Here is a 12,781-nt window from a genome sequence, read left to right on the forward strand (position 1 = left end):
GGGACGGGCGTGTTCGTGGAGTGGGGGTGCCTGTGCCATGTGGGCAGGGCAGGGGGTGCTGCCCACTGCTCCCATCCCCTGGCCATGGCCCCTGGCAGCCACCCAGCATATCCAGTGCTTTATTGACCAGAAACAGCAGCGGAAAATACAGCAGTGTCCGTCTGCCTGCGCTCCCAAGCAGGCTGGCATTGCCCGGCCCAGCTGCGCCGCTGTGCCCACTTCGGCAGGGCTGGTGCATGGACAGGGGCCTGGCATGGGGAGGGCACCGTGCAGGGGAGACTTATGGCATGGGGCAGCCCCTTGGAGACAGTGAAGTTCTCCCCCTGCCTTGACTGATGCTGGGATGGATGTGGTAGGGCTGGGTGCAAGGTTTGGGCTGGGTGGACATAAAAGTGGGTACAGGTGTGCCTGGGTGTGCCCTTGTTCCTCCATGGGCAATGAGGCTCCCTCACGGCACAGGGCAGTGGATGGAAGGGGGATGGGCAGGAGGAAGCTGCCCAACCCAAGTGTCTCTGCTGCCTACACCCCTATGGCAGCTGCCTGCCTTTGGGGTGCCCACCTGTGACACTCGAGGGTGCCCCCTTTACCTGGAGAATCGGAAGGGAGATGGGAAGTTGGGGAGTGGGCACAAGGCGTCACTTGGGCAGGGGAGAGGATGGAGGGTCCCAGCCTGCTGAAGGGGGATCAGCCTCACCACACCGAGCACTTGTGCACTGGGTTCATGGGTGAGTTCTTGGGGCAGTGGAAGACCCGTCCAAACTCCTCGAACTGTGAGACACTGCCCAGGACCCTGCCAGGAGAGGAGAGGACCTCAGAGCTGGGCACCCCCTGCACTGCTGCCTCACACCGCACTCACAGCACATGCTCACCCCAGCAGAACCCCACCCCTGTCCAGGGATATCACCCAAGATCTGCTGGCACCAATACTCCAAAGGGTGCTCATCCCACTTTGCACAGCACTGAGATCTGTGGGAAAGGCTGGCACCCACCATGCCCCCAGCCCCCCCACTTTGGGAGCACCCAGTACCTGTAGTGCTCTGGGGCGTGCTTGTCTGTCAGCACCTGCAGGTAGATGGACTGGGATCTCCTCTTGATGCACCAGTTCTGCAGGGGACAAAGGTTCCATGGACAAACCACATGGGGCACCCTGGGTCCTGGCAACCACCAGGACACCATGGACCTTCTGGCTGCTAGAGATTGAGGGCAGTGATGCCCTGATTGAGTTTGTTATTGTAGGGTCTCCCAGGAGCCTCTGTACATGGTGGGTTGGGAGAGCGTGGAGTCATGTCTGTTATTGTAGGGTCTCTGGGGGTGCTCCTTCAGGGCTGAGCTGTGTACCCTGAGCCCAGGACCTGATGATGCAGCTGAGCCCAGCTCCTGGCCATTGGTCCTGGGTCCAGCAGGGCTCTCTCCCCATCCCCTTGGGCTGCTGGCCCCACACAAGGTGAAACTCCTGCCCCAATAGCTGTTACATGTGAGGAGGACAGGGGCTCACCTGGGCAAAGGCAATGAAGAAGAGCTGGTCATGTGTGTATTTCATGTGGTGCAGGGGATGCTCAGGGCCATGCTCCCTCACCCACTTCTGGTAGGCCTGGAGAACAAGGGATGCCCTCAGCATGGCCTGGGTACTCCCCCAAACCCACCCTGGACCCACCCCCAAACCCCCAGCAAGCAGCAATCAGGATCCTGACCACTCCCTTGCTGCAGGGAGTAAGGAGGTTTTGGGCATCTCCTCCGCCTCAACGGGACTGGCATAAGCAGCTGCCCATGGCTGTGACACCCAGGGTGGGGGGACACTCACGTAATAGGCGAGTTTGAGCCCCCCCATGTCAGCGATGTTCTCCCCCAGTGTGTGTTTGCCATTCACCTGCCAAGACAGAAGTGACAGCATGAACAGAAGTGTCCCCATCCCCATGCTGGCACCGAGGGGATGGGGACGCCCCAGTGCCCTGAGGAACTTCCAGGCTAAGGTGTGATGAATTGCTGGTCTCAGGGCTGGGCAGGGCAGAGTCAGTTCTCCTGCAGGCGCCCAGCCCTAAGTGATGGGGCAGCAGGGACCTCTCCATGGAGCAGCTGTGCCCTGCTGGGCATTGCCTGGCAGGAAAGGGGGTCTCACCCTCTGGTTGTAGACAGTGAAGTTGTCGTAGAGGTTGACGATGCACTGCGCTTTCTTCAGGAATTTGCTGTATGACCGCTCCGTCCACCAGTGCACCAGGTTCCCATGCCGGTCATACTGTCCCCCTGCCGAGGCAACCGCCACCTCCAGGAATCCCAAGGGACCCAGGCGTCCTGCCTGGCTGCCCCAGCCCATCCTCACATCCGGGCAGGATACAAGAGGGACACTCACCCCAGTCATCGTAGCCATGGGTCAGCTCGTGCCCAATGATGGTGCCAATCCCACCATAGTTCAGTGACCTGTTGGATGGGGAACAGAGGTGAGAGGGTGGAGAGCACGGTGCTGGCAGGGATGGGGGTGACCCCATGACATGGCAACCCCCAGCCATCCCCCAGCCCCACACTCACTGCGGGAACTCGGGGTCGTAGAGTGTGGGCTGCAGGATGCCAGCAGGGAACACTGGGGACACAGGAGAACATTGCAGTTGGTGTCACCCTGCCCTGTACCCACCCACAGCCATCACCCAGCACCACGGGACCCTTGGCCTTGTCCCCATCCCAGATCCTCCCTGCTCCCCCCTGGGGGCAGACAGTGCTCACCCATCTGGTTCTTGTTGGGCAGGTAGTAGGCGTTCAGTGCCTGGGGAGGCAGCAGCCACCTGCAAGGAGAGACAGCAGTGCTGGGCTGCACAACACCGAGGGACATGGAAGTGCCATCCCTCTGCACAGCTGGGGAACAGGGGGGCACTCCTGGCATCCCTGTGCCCTTCTGCCTACAGCCTGTGGGCTGCATCCGGGCATGGGGCAGGGGACACTGGTGGCACCATGCTGGGCCCCTCCATGTCCCCCCAGGACAAGGGGATACCCACGCGGACTTATCCACCTCCTGCCGGATCTTCTTCACCGAGAGCCTGATGCCAAAGGCGATGCTGTTGAGGATGTTCTTGAAGTAAGTCTTCTCATCCACCTCAAACTGGGGGGACACAGCCACATCAGGGGAGATGCCAGCCCCAAGAGTGTGGAGGGCAGACCTGTGGTGTCCTCCCACCCCTGTGAGCCTTGGTGACTGTGTGGAAGTGTCACAAGTGTGTTCTCATGTCCCATGCTGTGTGCCCATGGGGGCAGCTGCTTCTCTGCCAGCTCCGGGAGGTCCCTGGGCCACACTGGCACCCCCAGCCCTTGCCAAGGATGGGGCTGAGCTCTGGGAGCTGCGATGTGGGGAAGGAGACACCATCCCAGACCCCAGGGACTGTATGGCACTGCCAGTGTGGGGCACCCTGCCAGCAGTGAGCACCAGGAGGGGGCTTGTTTTGAGATGGCCTGATGCAGATGTGGGGACCATCTTCCCTCACCATGTGCCCATGTCCTCACATGCTCCTGGGCTATCCCTTGCCTCATATTCCTTGTCGATGGCCTCTGGCTTCAGGAGAAAATCAGGGTACCCAATCATCACCATCATATACCGGAGCTGTGGGCAAAATCAGTGGTGGGTTCAGGCCCCTATGCCATGTGCCCCAGTGCTGGTGATGGGGCCAAAGACACAAGTGCATGCTAGGGGCCACTACCTTGGCCCTGGCTGCTCTCCGTGTCTCCTCATCCATCCAATCCAGCTCATCCAGGCGCTGGTCGAGGATGTATTTGATGTCCTCCACCAGCTGCTGCACCTATGGTGGGTCACCATGGTGCTGGCACAGCATCCCCACCATCCACCACTGGCCAGACAGCCCTTGGTGGGGGCAGTAGGCACTCTGGCAAGGTGATGGGAGATCAGGGTGTCTTCCTGCCCATAGGCAGCATCACCTACCTTGGCTTTGCTGGCAGAGGAGAAGTGCTCCTCAACGAAGAGAGCTCCCAGGGCCATTCCAAAGTGCTTGTTGGCCTGGCTCAGGCAGATCTTACCCGGCTCCAGCTGCTTCTCATTGCCCTCCATCTCCTTGGAGAGCTCGTGGATGGCATCGCGGAAGGGGGTGGAGAGGTGCTCGCTCAGCACCACCACGATGCGCCACAGCATGTAGTTGTGAAGGATCCTGGGACAGGGACAGGGGCGGCCCTCAGCATGTCCCCAGGCACAGGGAGGGTGGGAGCATGTGCCAGGATGGGGACACTGCTGCTCGGGGACACCTCTGCTCGGAGACACAGGGGGCCATGGCTGGTGGGGCACAGGGACAGGCTGGCACCACGTCCCTCCCTGACGTGCCATGAATCTGGTGACCTCTGGCATGGGTGGCTCAGCAGGTGTCCAGGCACGGCCAGGATGCTGTGGGGCTCACAACAGCGCCTTTCCCACAAGCTTTCCCAGATTTCCTGTGCCCAGCCCGGCCTTCCCGCACCAGGAGGAGGGTGATGGTGGGAGGTTCCAGGCACAGCTGTCCTGTCTCCCCTGCCAGGCCGGGAAAGGTGCCAGGGGCACAGGAGGTGCCAGCCCCCCTCACCTGCTGGGTGTCACACGGATGAGGTTGGACACCTTGTGCATGTAGTCGGTGGCCAGCAGCACCACCTCCTCCTCCTCCGAGAAGTTGTCATGGAAGATGCGATCCAGCAAGCGCTTCCACTTGAGCTGCCAGGGCAGGCACTGTCAGGGGGGCATGGGGACCCCCACTCCATGCCACCCTGGAGGGGACCCCCTCCAGCCTTTCCAGCCTCCCACCAGAGGAGTTCATTATCCTCAAGTGGATTTAACTGAGACAGGTGGTGGGCATTGAGGGCATGGAGCAGGGGGACAGGGACAAGTGTGGTGCACAGGCAGGTGGGGGACAGGCTGGCACCAGGGCACTCACGGTGGGAGTGATGCGCTGCAGCTCAGCCAGGGTCACTTTGTGGTACGTGCTGCCAACATCCCTGCGCACGTCGTCATACTCGGACACCGTGATCTGCACAGGGTGGGCATGGCTGTCACCATCCCACTGCCTGCCTTGAGCGTGACACAGCAATAGTACACTGGGATGGGGCACATGACTGGGCAACTCTAGGGCATCTCTAATGTGGGTACTGACCCACATACTTCCCACTCCTTGCCCCAGGAACCCTCTGCTGCCAGTGGGACCCTGAGGGCTGGTCAGAAGGTCCCAAGGAACTGGGTTATCTGAGGAATGGGCACACACGTCCCTCCAAGGTCCAGAGTAAGGTCCCCAAGACCTGTATATAGAGTCAACAAGGGCCCAGAGTGGCCTCACAATGAGTAGATGCTGGGCTGGAGTGGTTACCCCAAGGGCTGGGAATGAGGGTTCTCAGGATGTGGGACTGGGTGCTGAAGCTCTGCCGTGAGGTCCTCAAGAGAATGAGATCCCCAAGTTCTAGGTCTGAAGGTCCCCAAGGGCTGGGAGTGCAAGTCCCCATGGAGGGATTGGAATGAGATGGCTCAGAAGCAGATATGGATGTCCCCCATAATCTATGACTGGGATGCCCAAGGGCTGGACAAGGGCACCCCGAGGTTCATGGCATGTATCCCTCTCACATTGGCGAGATGCTGCTCCAGCTGCAGGATCTCCTGGGCTTTCTGCTCCACATTCTCAGCCCCCAGGAGGGTGAGCAGTCGCTCCATGAACACTCGGTATGCAGCCAGGATCTGTTCAGAGGGAAGGGATGCTCAGGGCCACCTCCCACTATCCTGTGGCACCCCAGTCCCCAGCACTGCTGGCACTGGGTGCCCTCTGTCTGCCAGTCCTGCTGGCTGCTGCTCCTTCTCCTGCTGTCCCCAAGGATGCGTTGTGCCCCCCTCACCTTCTCACTCTCCTCATCCTGCCCCAGGTAGAGGGTCCGTTCAGGCAGGGTCAGCCCGTCCTGGTCGATCTGGGACAAGAGATGGGCACTGGGTGAGCAGAGGGAGGGCCCTGTGCTGGGCCAGGGACCCCTCACCTTCCCCATATGGTAGAGTGGCCCTGGTGTCCCTGGTGCCAAGGATGCCAGTGTGCTGGAGCAGCGCCAGGAATGGGCAGGTCACTGCCTCAGTTTCCCTCCTGCTGGAGGCTGCTGGAGCTGCAGCAGGCAGCATGCAACAGGCTGGGAGTGCTGGGCACAGAGCAGGCCCCTGCTCCATGGCCTGACTGGCACATGGGCTGCCTCCCAGCCTGCCCTATGCTGACACCACTCTCTGCCCCATCCCTGCTCCCTGGTGTCCCCCACCTGCCCCAGAGCAGCCCCACTGCTGTGCTGCAGCCTGCATGGTGAGCTGCATGGACACCCTCACTCTTCACACAGCCCTGCTGTGCTGCAACCACAGGCACAGCCTCCAACCAAACACACACCTGAGCACACTTGCACGTACCTGCACACTCACACACACACACAAGCACACAGGTAACTCAACCCTCTGGACACACACCTATGGATGCTCACATGCCTACATGGGAACATTTTTCCATTTCACCCCTGCTCGATGCACACACACACACGCGCACCCTCTCCTCTCTCTCTGGCTCAGCTCCCCACAACTCCCTGCACCAGCCCCCCTCCACTCACACAGCCGCAGTGCTGCCCGCACAGCCACGGGCACCTCCAGCCTTCCTTCCCCATCTCCCTCATCCTCTCTGCCCCCTTTGCTTTCCTGGACGGGTGCTGAAACCTGCAGCCCTCACACACACCCCAGCCCCCATACACCCTGTCCACTCACACCCACCCCAATCACACCCCCCCGACACCCCAAACCCTGACCCTTAGCCCTGGCTGTCACACCCATCTCCCCCCCTCGCCCCCGGTGTCCCACCCCGTGCACTCCCGGTCCCGCTCAGCCCGCCCATCCTTTCCCTGTGACCGACGCTCCCTCTAGTGTTACACAGGCGCGGCCCGGAGCCGGCAGCGAGCCGCTCTGCCCCGCACACCCACTCACGCTCACATCCCACAGCCTCACCATCTCACAGGGAACGGGGCGGCTCGGCTCCACCACTGTGTCCCCACAGTGCCCTCGCCATCACCACCACCTCTTCCCCCTACGCGCCCTCCGTGCCCACCCTTCCCCTGCTATGCCCGCCTCCGTGCCCATCACCGAGCCCACCACGGCATCCCTGCTGTGCCATTGCTGCGCTCCCTCCATGCCCACCACTGCAACCCCACAGCCACCAAGAGGCTCGGCCAGTCAGATAAAGCCCCCTGTACTCTGGTGGCATCTCAGGGTGAATGACATGGTCTGACAGGGGTGGGAAAGACTGGGAAAGCCATGGGAAAATGCCCTGGCACAGTGCTGGGGGGTTGGTGGACATCCCCCTGCCTCTGTCTGGGGCAGCCACAATGCCAAGGTGAGGGCTTGGCTGCCAGGACTCTGCAGACCCTGGTGCCCCCTGGGCTGTCCTCAGCACCCAGGCAGGTGGCACTGCCTCACTCAGTGCATCCTTCTGCCCGTGTCTCCAGTCCCGTCCTGGAGGTCCCACCCTCAGCCCAGGGTAGCCTGACACAGGGGTCCCATGCTGGAAAGACAGGAGGGTCCCCAGGGACAGGAGGGGTCCCCACCCCAGCCACTGCTGTAGCCAAGCCCAGACCCTGCGCAGGCACTCGGTGCCTCTGCAGCAAGGACAGTGACCCCAGGCAGGTGTCAGCGGCACTGCTGGGTGCCTGGGGCAGGGGCAGCCGCAGGGGCACGGTGCCCTCACCCGGATGACGTAGCGGGAAGTGTTCCTCTCGTCCAGGCTGACGGTGAGGGAGAAGAGCACGGCAGCGCTGTAGACGCCCTGTGTCTTGTAGAGCAGCTCGTTGATGTCCCTGCGCTCCGGAGGGGCGTCCCAGCCACCGCACTCCCCGATGACCTCCAGCATGGGCCGGGGCCCGAGCCGATCGATCTCAGCCCGGTCCAGGCACGAGCGGAAAAACTCCTTGACCTTCCTCTCTGCCGAGGCGCGGGCTCGGCGCCGCACGGGGCGGCTCAGCAGCGCCCGCAGCTTGGCCTCGTTCTGTTCGGCGATGGCCCCGATGGTGCCGTACACCAGCTTGTCCTCGGGGATGCCGTGCCGCCGGAGCCAGCCGCCACAGGCGAACGAGTAGAAGTCCTGGCAAGGGTCGATGGTAGCATCCATGTTGGCACTTAGGAAGCGGGATGCCCGCAGGAAGGCCTTCTTCTCCTGGCACCCCTCCAGGCAGTAGCTGTCCCCTTCGGTCGCCAGGTACTTGAGGACCAACATGCACGTCAAGATGACGCAGAGCCCCGCGGCAAAGACCAGCCCTGAGAGCAGGCAGACCTCCCGGCGGCTCCAGCGGGGCAGCCCCCCTCGGCGCTTCTTGGCCCCTGCGCCCAGCTGGAGGGCGAAGCCGTTGGGCAGCGTCCCGCTCTGGTACTTGCTCACGTATTTCACCTCCTGAAACTCATCGTAGTGCGCTGTCAGCGAGTAGGTCTTCTCCATGGCCGGGGATGGGGCTCCCTGCCAGCAGCACTGGTGCAGGGGGCTCAGGGCAGGCGGAGGGCAGGCTCAGGCAGCCCACAGTTCATGCCGGAGCCGTGCCTGCCACTGGGAAATGGTGATGTCCGGGTAAGTAAGGAAGCTCCTGGAAAAGGTAGAGGAGATGGATTGGGGGGGGATTGGGAGGAGCAAGGGCGGGGGGGTTACTTCTTGTCGTCATTGCTGCCTGTATATCCATCCCCATGTGTGCCCCACTGCTGGCACTGAGATTGTCCGTAGTGCCAGGAGCTTGGTAGCACTTCTACCCCATGGCTGTCCCCTCTGCCAGGTCCTTTGGTGACAGGGCAGGTCACCTGCATGCAGGACACCTGCATGATGGCACATTTCAGTCTCTGGTACAGCTAATCTCAGACCCCCACACCCACACAGTGCACCCATGCTGGGTGGATGTCTAAGGTGTTCCATGAACCCAAACTCAGCACAATGAGAACCCTTCCCAACAAGGGGGAGCAGAGGACCGCCAGTCTCTCTGGGTGGGGTATGGATGGGGTGAGCAGCCTGGGGAAGAGAGGCTTTGGGGAGGTTTGTGAGGGGAGCCGTGGGCTGGGTCAGGTTGAGTGGCCCCGCGCTGGGTTGCACGGGTGGTGCTGCGCCGTGGCGGGCGGCGTTGCATTGTGCTGTGCAGGGTGGTGCTGCGCCGTGTTGCATTGCATTGTGTCAAATTGTGGCACGGTGCGTGATGTGTGAACAAAGTTGATTCCAGTCTGGGGGGAACCCTGCACCCTGTAGACACACCACAGCATTCCCCCACAATCACCAGCACCATCCACCCAACCCCTCTTCACTGGGTGGTGCACGACAGGCAGGGGTGTCTGTCAGGGTGACACGCTGGGGAGGAGGGGGTCTGCCCATGGGGAAAGGAGGGTGGGGACACAGATGGGTGTGGGGGGGGTCTTCAAAAGGAAACCCTGCTTCTTGCTTGGTGAAGAATGGTATCCAGATTTGCAGGTGGGGGAGGACGGGTTGGGGACAAAAAGCTGCTCGAGAGGTGGCCAGCATCCCCACAGCAGGGCTCCCCCGTGCCCCGTCCTTCTGCAACTTGGGCAAAGTTGTGCCCCGGCGCAGCAGCCCAGCAGTGCCCATGCCAGGGAGCTGCTGCCGTCGGAAAGTTAGCGGGGACGGCAGCCGGCATGGCAAAGCATGGGGGGGGCAGGGGGCTGCCCAGGAAGCTCGAGGGATGCTGCTCAGTGCGCTGCCCGAGATGCTCAGGGGATGCTCGGGGGTTCCCCGGGAATGCTGCCCGCGATGCTCGGAGGATGCCGCCTGCCCAGTATGTTCGGGAAGGTGCTTGCCGGGATGGCAGGGAAATGCTCGGGAGGTGCTAGGGAGATGCCGAGCGGGATGATGCCTTTGGTGCTCGGGGCCATGCTCGAGGGTTGCTCGAGGGATGCTCGGGACGTGCTCCCCGGAATGATGCCCGGGATATTCGGGGGATTCTCTGGAAGTGCTCCCCGGGCTGCTCGCGGGGTGCTCACCGAGGTACTCGAGGGATGGTGGGGGGATGATCTTCGTTCTGCTGCCCGGGAAGTACGCGGGTGCTCGGGGGTCGCTCGTGGTTTGCTCACCGAGATACTTGGAGGATGCTCCCGGGATGCTGTGGCGACGCTGCCGGGATGCTCGGGGACGCCGTCCGGGATGCTCGGGGGGCCCTGGGGGTGCTCACCGGCTCTCTCAGGGAGTGTCAGGAGGCTGCCGGGGGCTGGCCAACCCCGCGCCACCCGTCCGGCTGCGCGCCCCGCGCTCCGCTCCGCGCCCCGCGCCGCGGCTGGCGGAGCGGCGGGGCCGGAGGGAGGCGGCGGGGCGGGGAGGGGGTGGTGTCTCCAGCCCGGCTCTCCCGCAGGCCAGGCTCCATTAACGAGATTATTATGCAAAAGAAGCAGCCCTGTGCCACCCGCCAGCCTTACCTCATCCTCGCCGGCGGGGAGGTAGGACAGGGGTGTCCCTGAGCCCCTTTACCCCGGGGCGGGGCTGGCACAGGGCTGGCAGTGCCAGTCCGCCTGGCACTCCCCGTGCGGGGACCCTGCCGCCACCCCCCGGCAGCCGGACACCCCGGAGGGGCACGGGTGGGCACAGCCGACGGCCTGTGCCAGGAGCATCCCGGCACCCCCTCCCTGCCCGGGCACCCTGGCAGACCCGGCCCTGTTCTGCCAGAGTGGGTGCAGCGGGACAGACTGAAGGGGGGCAGGAGACAGAGCCTGAAAGGCTCTGGGTGAGACACGGTGGGCACGGGGGTGGCAGGGGTGGCACGAGGAGGAAGCCATGCATTTGAACACACAGGCAAAGGTCCGGGAATATTAAACTGCATTGCAGATAAATCCCCAACATAAATATCGTGAGCTGCTCTGCCACGGGGGGGCCCAGCAAGGAGATTTATAGCCCAGCAATTCCCACAGTGGCCCCCTGCAGTGCCTGGGTACTCTGGCCCCCCCGTGGCCATCCTGTCTGTGGTGCTCAGGGGTGCCCTGCTACCCTCACCCTCCTGTGCTAGCGCATCCCTGGGTGCTCAGAGGGGGCTCTGGGTCTCCTGGGTGCTGGGGAGGAACAGCACATACTGGGTATTGTGCTGTGGCAGGGGGCCCTGCTTGTCATGGCACAGGTGGCTCAGTGATGTGGGACCTGCTCCCTTGTCCTGTGGGTACTGTGGGCTGGCCCCAGGCACAGCTCTTGGTGCCTGGGGCTGCTGAGGCTGCTCTTTCTGTGCTGGGGTGCTGGGCATGGCCTGGGCACGGTGCCTTCTGCAGCAGCCAGACCCAGCATCCCCTGCACAGGCAGTGGCACACACGTACATCGTGTACACCCACACACACTGACATGCACCAGCACAGACACACTCTGTGCCTTCACACACACTCTCAAGCACTCACTGCCATCCACGTGTACCTTGGCACACTAAACACAAGCTCAGGTGTTGCAGCTCAGCTTTCATGGGGCTCACACTAAAGCAGAGAGAATCATGAATCCCATGAGAGAGACACCTCAGGCATCCTAGGCAGCCAGGTATCACCAACCCCAGTGGGATGCACCCAGGGCACCCAGTCAGGCTGGGCACAGGGAATCCACCCTGCTGCTCATGAGGGTGCTGGCTGGAAGATAGGAGCATGGGACTCCCCATGCCTGCACTTACCCTGAGATGCACTTGGTACCTTGGTTGGAGCATGATGGATGCATGTGGGGGGTGGGGAGGGCCTGGTGTTATTAACAGCCCTGGGTATTGCTCCAACAGGGCTGTAAAAATTAAAGGCGTGTGGATATAAAATAATGGATAAATCTGAGCTGGCAGCAGAGTGCTGCGGTGTCCCGCAGGTGTTGGCATCTCAAAAAGCCACAGTACAGCAGGTGTGGGATGGGCATCTGTGGGTAAACATGGGGCATCAGGCAGTGCCTGCACCCTCTTCCAAATGCTGACTTTCCCAAAAAAGGTCCGCTGAGTGCCCTGAGAGGATGCGCAGGCAGTGCCAATCTGTGGAACTGGTACTGCGAGGCAAGCAGCTGCTGCTGGAGCTGGAATGGAAGAAAAGAGTTTACCCCTTTGCAGACTGGGCTGGGGCACAGGGCACCTGCTTCTGGATACCCAAGCTCTGCCCAGCCCATGCACACCCAACAGCAGGATCCGTGCCGTGGGGCCAACACACCCAGAGATCACCAGGTGGCTGTGAGCATCCCGTGGCCCGGCGCTCATCATCACCCAGCCCGCCAGCCCCGCTCCGCCCTGCCCATCCCGCGGGCCACCCCGCCGGCATCCTCATTTTCCCCAAGATTAGCCGCGGCGCGGGAGCCTCCGCGCATCGCCAGCAGGTGACAAATAAGATTTTTCCACTCTCCCGAGCACCCGGCATGGGTCTGTCATTGAAAATGCAAAGCAGCGCGGTGCCAACCTCCGCCATCCGCTCTCACCTCTGTCAGCCCCTCAGCGCTGAGAACCCAGCCAGATGAACCCCCCCACCATCACCTCCAGACCCCAGCTCCACCCGCTGTGCTCCCTCGGCAGTGCTGGGGTGCAGGGCATGGTGCCTTCACGCCTAATAAAACAGGGCAGGTTCCCGGGGGTTTCTTAGAGGGCTGCTAGTTTGGGAGTGTCAGCCTGGGTGGGCAACACGGCATTTTGGTGCACCCACATGCTGGCGGAGGTTTGCACCAGTGAGGGGCTGTCCCTTATAGGAAACACCTGGCCCAAGACTTGCCTGTTTGGGGTGGGCATCACCCCACAAGTCCCACCCCAAGGAGGCCCATCCCCAGCACCCAAGGCGGGAGTACGGGAGTGCTCCGCCCCACAGCTGGGTGCA

General features: G+C 62.4%; 1 protein-coding gene across 2 annotated transcripts; it reads right to left on the minus strand.

Moving 5' to 3' along the window:
• Window position 1: 1 nt before the first annotated feature.
• On the minus strand, window positions 2–10,262 carry LOC136560892 (endothelin-converting enzyme-like 1). 2 transcript variants are annotated; one of them, XM_066556995.1, is made up of 18 exons: window positions 10,064–10,262; window positions 7,698–8,583; window positions 5,836–5,904; window positions 5,570–5,680; window positions 4,893–4,985; window positions 4,548–4,672; window positions 3,920–4,142; window positions 3,681–3,779; window positions 3,509–3,583; window positions 2,985–3,088; window positions 2,716–2,774; window positions 2,524–2,575; window positions 2,348–2,415; window positions 2,117–2,241; window positions 1,802–1,867; window positions 1,496–1,591; window positions 1,028–1,104; window positions 2–790 (listed from the first exon to the last, which is right to left on the minus strand). In XM_066556995.1, the coding sequence occupies exons 2-18, from the start codon at window positions 8,439–8,441 to the stop codon at window positions 691–693; spliced, it is 2,286 nt and encodes a 761-aa protein (XP_066413092.1). In that variant the 5' UTR covers window positions 8,442–8,583; window positions 10,064–10,262; the 3' UTR covers window positions 2–690. The 2 variants fall into 2 exon arrangements, with proteins under 2 accessions (XP_066413092.1, XP_066413091.1); XM_066556994.1 differs by having other exon boundaries at window positions 9,974–10,262.
• Window positions 10,263–12,781: the final 2,519 nt, after the last annotated feature.

This window comes from Molothrus aeneus, chromosome 10 (assembly GCF_037042795.1).
Source record: "Molothrus aeneus isolate 106 chromosome 10, BPBGC_Maene_1.0, whole genome shotgun sequence".
NCBI classification, from domain to species: Eukaryota; Metazoa; Chordata; class Aves; order Passeriformes; family Icteridae; genus Molothrus; species Molothrus aeneus.

What these genes read in the sequence shown, in the direction of transcription:
- LOC136560892 (XM_066556995.1), bottom strand. Translation starts at nt 8,441, where the DNA reads ATGGAGAAGACCTACTCGCTGACAGCGCACTACGATGAGTTTCAGGAG. An exon ending in CAGGAGGTGGATAAGTCCGC is followed by an intron (nt 2,775 to 2,984) that starts GTGGGTATCCCC and finishes CTCTCCTTGCAG; the next exon opens with GTGGCTGCTGCCTCCCCAGG. An exon ending in CACGCCCCAGAGCACTACAG is followed by an intron (nt 791 to 1,027) that starts GTACTGGGTGCT and finishes CTCTCCTGGCAG; the next exon opens with GGTCCTGGGCAGTGTCTCAC.